General features: G+C 46.3%; 1 protein-coding gene across 1 annotated transcript in view; it reads left to right on the top strand.

Annotated features, from left to right (window-relative positions):
• Positions 1-7,000, top strand: part of slc15a2 (solute carrier family 15 member 2) — a gene marked incomplete at its 5' end in the record, with an annotated part of 108,708 nt that extends 101,708 nt beyond the window's left edge. The window contains one exon of the mRNA XM_048599259.1: positions 6,390-7,000. Coding sequence (XP_048455216.1) covers positions 6,390-6,578 — 189 coding nt within the window. The remainder of the gene's footprint in view (positions 1-6,389) is intronic.
• Between the last annotated feature and the right edge of the window lie 244 nt (positions 7,001-7,244).

Genomic DNA, 7,244 nt, shown 5'->3' on the forward strand with positions numbered 1-7,244 from the left:
AGCACTGTTGATGACACCTTCCATTACTTTACTGATGATCGAGAGGAGACTGATGGGGCAATAATTGGCCGGGTTGGATTTGTCCTGCTTTTTGTGTACAGGACATACTTGGGCAATTTTCCACATTGTCGGGTAGATACCAGTGTTGTAACTGTACTGGAACAGCTTGGCTAGGGGAGCAGCAAGTTCGAGAGCACAAGTCTTCAGTGCTATTGCCGGAATGTTGTCAGGGCCTGTAGCCTTTGCAGCATCCAGTGTCTCCAACCGTTTCTTGATGTCACGTGGAGTGAATCGAATTGGCTGAAGACTGGTATCTGTAATGCTGGGGACCACTGAAGGAGGCCGAGATGGATCAGCCATTTGGCACTTCTGGCTGAAGATTGCTGCGAAAGCTTCAACCTTGTCTTTTGCACTGAGGAGCTGGGCTCTCCCATCATTGAGGATGGGGATATTTGTGGAGCTTCCTCCTCCAGTGAGTTGTTTAATTGTCCACCACCATTCACGACTGGATGTGGCAGGATTGCAGAGCTTAGACCTAATCTGTTGGTTGTGGGACCGCTTAGCTCTGTCTATCACTTGCTGCTTTCGCTGTTTTGCGTGCAAGTAGTCCTGTTTTGTGGATTCACCAGGTTGACATCTCATCTTCAGGTATGAAGAAGGTCCCAACCCAAAACGTCAGCTTTCCTGCTCCTCTGATGCTGCCTGGCCTTCTGTGTTCCTCCAGCTCCACGCTGTGTTATCTCATCTTCAGCTATGCCCAGTGCTGCTCCTCTGCGCTCTCCATTGAACCAGGGTTGATCCCCTGTCTTGATCTTAATGGTTGAGTTGGGGATATGCCGGGCCATGAAGTTACAGATTAAGCTGGAATACACCTCAGCTGACGTTTATGGCCTGCAGCACCTCATGGATGCCCAGTCTTCAGTTGCTAGATCTGTTCAAAGTCTGTCCCATTTAGCATGGTGATATTGCCACACAATGCGCTCGAGTTTTATTCTCAATGTAAAGGCAGGACTTCATCTCCACATGGACAGATACATCTGCAGCTAGCAGATTGGTAAGGATGAGGTCAAGTATATTTTTGCCTCTTGCTTGTTCCCTCACCACCTGCTGCAGACCCAGTCTAGCAGCTATGTCCTTGAGGACCCAACCAGCTGAGCCACTCTTGGTGGTGGGTATTGAAATCCTCCTCCCAGAGTACATTGCCATCCTCAGTGCTTCCTCTGTTCAATAATTGAGCAATACTGATTCATCAGCTGCGGGAGGAATGGTGCATGTTTCCTTGCCCATCTTTAACCTGAGACCACAAGACTTCAGGGAGTCCAGACTCAATGTTGAGGACTCACAGAGCAACTCCCTCCCGACTGAATACCACTGTGCCGCCATCTCTACCCTGCTGGTAGGACAGGGTATATCCAGGGACGGTGATGGTGGTGTCTGGGACATTATCTGTGAGGTATGATTCTGTGAGTATGACTATGTCAGGCTATTGCTTAACTAGTCTGTGAAACAGCTCTCCCAATTTTGGCACCAGCCCCCGGATGTTAGTGAGGAGGACTTTGCAGGGTTGACAGGGCTGTTTCTGCCGTTGTCTTTTTCAGTGCCTAGGTCGATGCCAGGTGATCTGTCCGGTTTCATTTCTTTGAGACTTTGTAGCAATTGATGCAACTGAATGGCTTGCTAGGCCATTTCAGAGGGCAATTAAGAGTCAACCACATTGCTGTGGGTCTGGAGTCACATGTAGGCCAGACCAGGTAAGGATGGCTGTTTCCTTCCCTGAACCAGATGGGTTTTTCCAACAATGATTTCATGGTCATCAATAGATTCTTAAGTCTAGATTTTTAAAAATATTTTTATTGAATTCATGTTCCACCATCTGCTATGGCAGGATTTGAACCCAGATCCCTGGGACATTAGTCAAGTCTCTGGATTAATGGCCTAGCAATAATGCTACTAGGCCATTGCCTACCCCAGGTTCACCAGGCTGCTGCCTGGGATGAAAAGTCTCTGTTATGAGGAAAGGCTGGATTTGTTTTCCTTGGAGCAGAGGAGGCTAAGAAGGGGATTTGATTGAGATATACAAAATTATGAGAGGACAGTCAGGGTAGATTGTAAGAATCTCTTCCCAATGGCAGATGTGTCTAAGAGCAGAGGGCAGAAGTTTAAGTGAGAAGCAATGGTTTAGAGGAGATTTGAGGAAAGATTTTTCACCCAGAGGGTGATAGAAATATGGTAAGTGCTGCCTGAGAGGGTGGTGGTACCCAAAGAGCATTTAAGAAGCACCTGGATGAGGACTTAAAATGCCAGAGCACAGTGGGCTATGGACCAAGTGCAGGTAAATGGGATTAGTGTCATCTGGTTTGTTGGTCAACAAGGACATGGTGGGCCAAAGGCCCTATTTCTATGCTGTATGACTCTATGACTCTCTAAGTCTATATGAATCAAGTTCAGTGGGTAATAGGAAATGCAAATAAACTGTTGGCCTTTATTTCAAAGGGAATGGAATATAGAAATAGAGAGGTTTTGCTAAAACCTCTAAAGGCACTAGTCACACCACAGATAGAATAATGTGATGGAATAATTAGTCCTGTTACCCAAAGGAAGATATACTGGCATTGGAGGCAGTCCAGAGAAGCTTCACTCAGCTGATACCAGGTATGGAGGGACTGTCTTTAAATATAGAAGAACATGAGGTGACCTTACTGAAATATAGAGGATTCTTAGGGGACTTGATAGGGTAGATGCAGAGAGGTTGTTTCCCCTTGTGGGACCAGACAATATAATCTCAGAGTAAGGGATTGCACATGAAGAAAGAAATGAGGAGGAATTTCTTCTCTCAGAGGGTTGTAAATCAGTAAATTCTTCACCACAGAGGGCTGTCGAGGCTGGATCATTAAGTATATTCAAGGCTGAGATAGACAGATTTTTAATCAGTAAGGGAATCAAGGATTACAGGGAAAAGGCAGGAAAGTGGTTTTGAGGATTATCAGATCAGCCAGGATCTCATTGAATGGCAGGGAAGACTCAATGAGCTGAATGGGTCACTTCTGCTCCTGCGTCGGATGGTCTAAAACTCATCATTCAAAATAGCTTAAAAAGTTGCAGCGAGTTCATACAGGGACAGGATGAGGAGTTGGCTATGTGGAGTACAGAAAATCATACTTCAGCCATGGTCCCATTCAGTGATTGGAAAGAGTTTTGAGAGGCTAAATACCTTCCTCTCATTCCTGTATTCCTCTGCCTCAGGGCCTGTCACTTGAGCCAATATCTGGGCTTCAATCACAAATAATCACAAATTCACTTTCAGGCTCACGAGTAAAGAGTGACTAAGTGGGTGAGATACAGAGAGCACTTTGCTGTCTCGGAGATCATATCCATTGTAGGAGTCATCACCATCGGAGCAAAAAGATGGATTCCAGCCAGAATATGTTGGCTGGAAGGGGTAACATTCAATTGTAAGCTTTTGAGAATAAACTTTATGAAATAAAATCTTTGCAGAATTCTGGGGAAAGAGCGGGCTCAACAGGATTTTTGTTTGTAACGCTTTCACAGGTTGTGGGCATTGTAAGGTAGGCCAGCATGTGTGGCCCACCTATAATTGGCTTCCAGAGGTAATGGGAGGGTGAAAGGTCTTCCTGAACTGTGCAGACTTTAGGTCATTTCAGAGGCCAGTTAGGAGTCACCCACATTACTGTGGGTGTGAAGTCAAGTATAGGCCAGACTGGGTAAGGATGGCAGATTTCCTTCCTTAAAATGAATCATAAGACCATAAGACATAGGAGCAGAAATTAGGCCATTCGGCCCATCGAGTCTGCTCCACCATTCAATCACCGCTGATAAGTTCCTCAACCCTATTCTCCTGCTTTCTCCCTGTAACACTTGATCCCCTTGATAATCAAGATCCTATCTATCTCAGTCTTAAATGTACGCAATGACCTGGCCTCCACAGCCTTCTGTGGCAGTGAATTCCATAGATTCACTGCTCTCTGGCTGAAGAAGTTTCTCCTTATCTCCGTTCTTAAAGGTCTTCCCTTTACTCTAAGGCTGTGCCTTCGGGTCCTAGTCTCTCCTACCAATGGAAGCATCTTCCCAACATCCACTGTGTCCAGGCCATTCAGTATTCTGTACGTTTCAATTAGATCCCCCCTCATCCTTCTAAACTCCGATGAGTATAGTCCCAGGGTCCTCAAACATTCCTCATATGTTAAGCAGAGATTGGTTTTCTGACAATTGATGACACTTTCATGGCATTTAATTCCTGAAATATTTATTTCATTGGCTCATAGTACCTGGGCGTCACCGGTTGGGCCAGCATTTGTTGTCTGTCCTGAGGTCGCTTGAGAAGGTGGTGGTGAGCTGCCTTCTTAAACCACTGTACTCCTTTGTCAGGTTAATTTAATTAACAGAATTTAAATTCCACCAGCTGTAGGTTGGGAATTGAACCCACAATATGATGGCCTCAGGATTATTAGCCCAGTGATTTAACCACCACAGCACAATCTTCCTTCCTGTCACTATGGTGTGAGGAGGTGATAGTGCAGTGATAAAATTACTGGCTTAGCAAGCCAGAGTAGCCATTGTAAAGGTTCTGCAGATTCAAGTTCAAATCCCACAACAGCAGGTAGCTTAAAATGTGAACTCAATAAAAGTCTGCATTTAAAAGTGAAATAATTGCACAGAGGCTGGTATCCTGTCACCAAGTCTTCTATTTACTTGTGCATGGTACACTGGCTGTGGCCAGCCACCTCAGAGTTAATCCCCCAAACTAAGTTGCCCCTCTTGCTTAGGGGAGGCATGTGGCCGGCATTGGCATTCCTGCTGCCATTTAACCTTTCACCCACCCCCGCCCCAAACCTGGGAATATCAGGTTTAACCTGGTGCAGAGTCTTCTCCTCATCAGCAGCTCTGCTGGATCTATCCCTGTAGTGCGTGAGGGCTGGTCCTATAATCAAACAGGAACCGGGACTGTTGGGTATTGAGTGACGCTGTAGGCTGTTTCTTTAAGCCTGCCTTCAACGTTTGGACCACTCTTTCCACCAGACCTTCCTTCCCCATCTGGGCACGTTTGTGCTCAGCATCAGCCAAAGTCCGGGAAGCATACGCTGTCGGCTGTTTCTCTCCTTTGAGCCACCGGTGAGCCAACACTACCCTGATACCGTACGGGGAGGCATCAGCACCACCTCTCGCTTTGGATCACAGTGGGTCAACACCTTAGGTGACGATAGCTGCTTTTTCACTTCCCTAAAGGTTACCTCTTGGCTACGTGTCCATTTCCAAGTCTGACCCTTTCTCAATAGCAGGTGTAAGGGTGCCAAGGTGGAGGCCAGGTTACGTATACATTTTCCGTAATAATTCACTAACCCAAGGAATGGCCTAAGCTCCAGTACAGATGTGGGAGTCGGGCGTCCTTTGGTCACCCTCGTTTTATCTTTCAACGGGTGTAACCTGGTTTTGTCAACTCTGTAACCCAAGTAGGTCACTTGGGGCGCGTGAAACATGCATTTTCCTGTCCAAGGCATATGCCCATCTGGGAGAAAAGTTTAAGCTCTGTGTCCAACTTCTCCAAGTGATCTTTATTGGTCTTCCCCGTTATTAGCATGTCATCCAAATAAATGACAATGTGGGGTAACCCTTGTAAAATGTTCTCCATGGTCCACTGGAAAAGGGAGCAGGTTGATGATACCCCAAATGGCAGTCTTGTGTATTGGTGTAAACCCTTATGGGTATTAATTGTAGCATACTTCTGGGACTCCCCATCCAGTCACAATTGCAGGTAGGCGTGGCTCATGTTCAGCTTCATAAAGGACAGCACCCCCCCCCCCCACCAACTTTCTTTACAGGTCCTCTAAGCTCAGAGTCAGCCCCCTAAACTAAATTGTTTAGAGGAGTCGTGTGCCTGGCATTGGCATTCCTCCTGGAAATAATAAGGACTGCAGATGCTGAAAGCTGGAGTCAATAAATGTGGAGCTGGAAAAGCACAGCAGGTCAGACAGCATCTGAGGGGCAGGAAAGTCAACATTTCGGGTCGAACCCTTTGTCAGGCGCTCCTCCTGCCTTTCAAAAAGCCTGTCCAATGGTTTTTGATGCTTAAAAACGCATCTGCTTCACTCACATCCAATTCAGGGCAGTAAATCTTCCATCCTTACCTGGTTTGGCCAACAGTGGTTGAGTCATAACCACCCTCTGAAATGACAACAGCAAGCCACTCAGGTCAGGGGGCAACTAGGGATGGGCAATAAATGCTGGGCCAGCCAGTCACACCCACATTGCATGAATATCTAGAGAATAAAGTTGGTTAAGACTTTCAAAGAGGAGCAATGGGCCTTTTGTGCTGTTGGATTCTCGGATAGTAATTGTGACCCATCATCTGTTTCCTCTCTTCCTCCTTGCAGTGGGCCGAGTTTTTGCTGTTTGCTTGCCTTCTCTTCGCTGTCTCCATCATTTTCTCCATCATGGCTTACTTCTACACCTACGTGGACACAGAGCAACTGGTCAAGAAAGAGGAGGACAAGGAAGAGGAGATTCCTTCAGTGTACCAGGATATCGCCCTCAGCTCAGTCAACAAGCAGACAAAGATGTAGAACATCTCCCAGCCTCCTCAGCTGATCACCTTCTTAACTTCCTGCTTCCTGTGTTACTCACTGAACACATACTGTCGCCATGTAGCTATGCCTCAGGGTCTTTAATCAGGAGTGGATTCAGAGTAATGCATATATTATGTTTCTTACTTTGAACATCATGGGGGATAGAGGGGAATTCAAAGAACTTATTTTTCACCTCCTGCACTCCCCAGTGGATCTCGCCAATGTGAATTGCCCGGTCTTGGTTGCTCTCCGACACAGCTGATGGGCTCTGCCATCCTCAGATACAACGGAAGGGCACTTTAGAGAGTGGTTAAGAGGTAACAGTGGGTTAGTTTGCAACTGGAGTCACATACAGACCAGCCCAGTGGAGGAGAGCAGCTATCCTTTGCAGTTGAACATTTGTGAACTACCTTAATTAGAACAGCCACCTTTACTGATACAAGTTTTCTGATTCCAAATTCTTCAGTTCGGAACTCTCAAACTGCCACTGGAGCTGCTGGTTGGGTGGGAGATAATTTACACAAATGTTTTCTGGCCAATGAGTCCACTATGCTACCCAAATTCACTCACAGGATATGGACATCGCTGTCTAGGCCAGTTTTTTTTGCCCATTCCTAATTACCCAGATGGCATTAAGAGTCAACCAGATTTCTTGAGTCTCGA

The sequence above is a fragment of the Rhincodon typus genome, chromosome 7 (assembly GCF_021869965.1).
Source record: "Rhincodon typus isolate 14 chromosome 7, sRhiTyp1.1, whole genome shotgun sequence".
In the NCBI taxonomy this organism is placed as follows: domain Eukaryota; kingdom Metazoa; phylum Chordata; class Chondrichthyes; order Orectolobiformes; family Rhincodontidae; genus Rhincodon; species Rhincodon typus.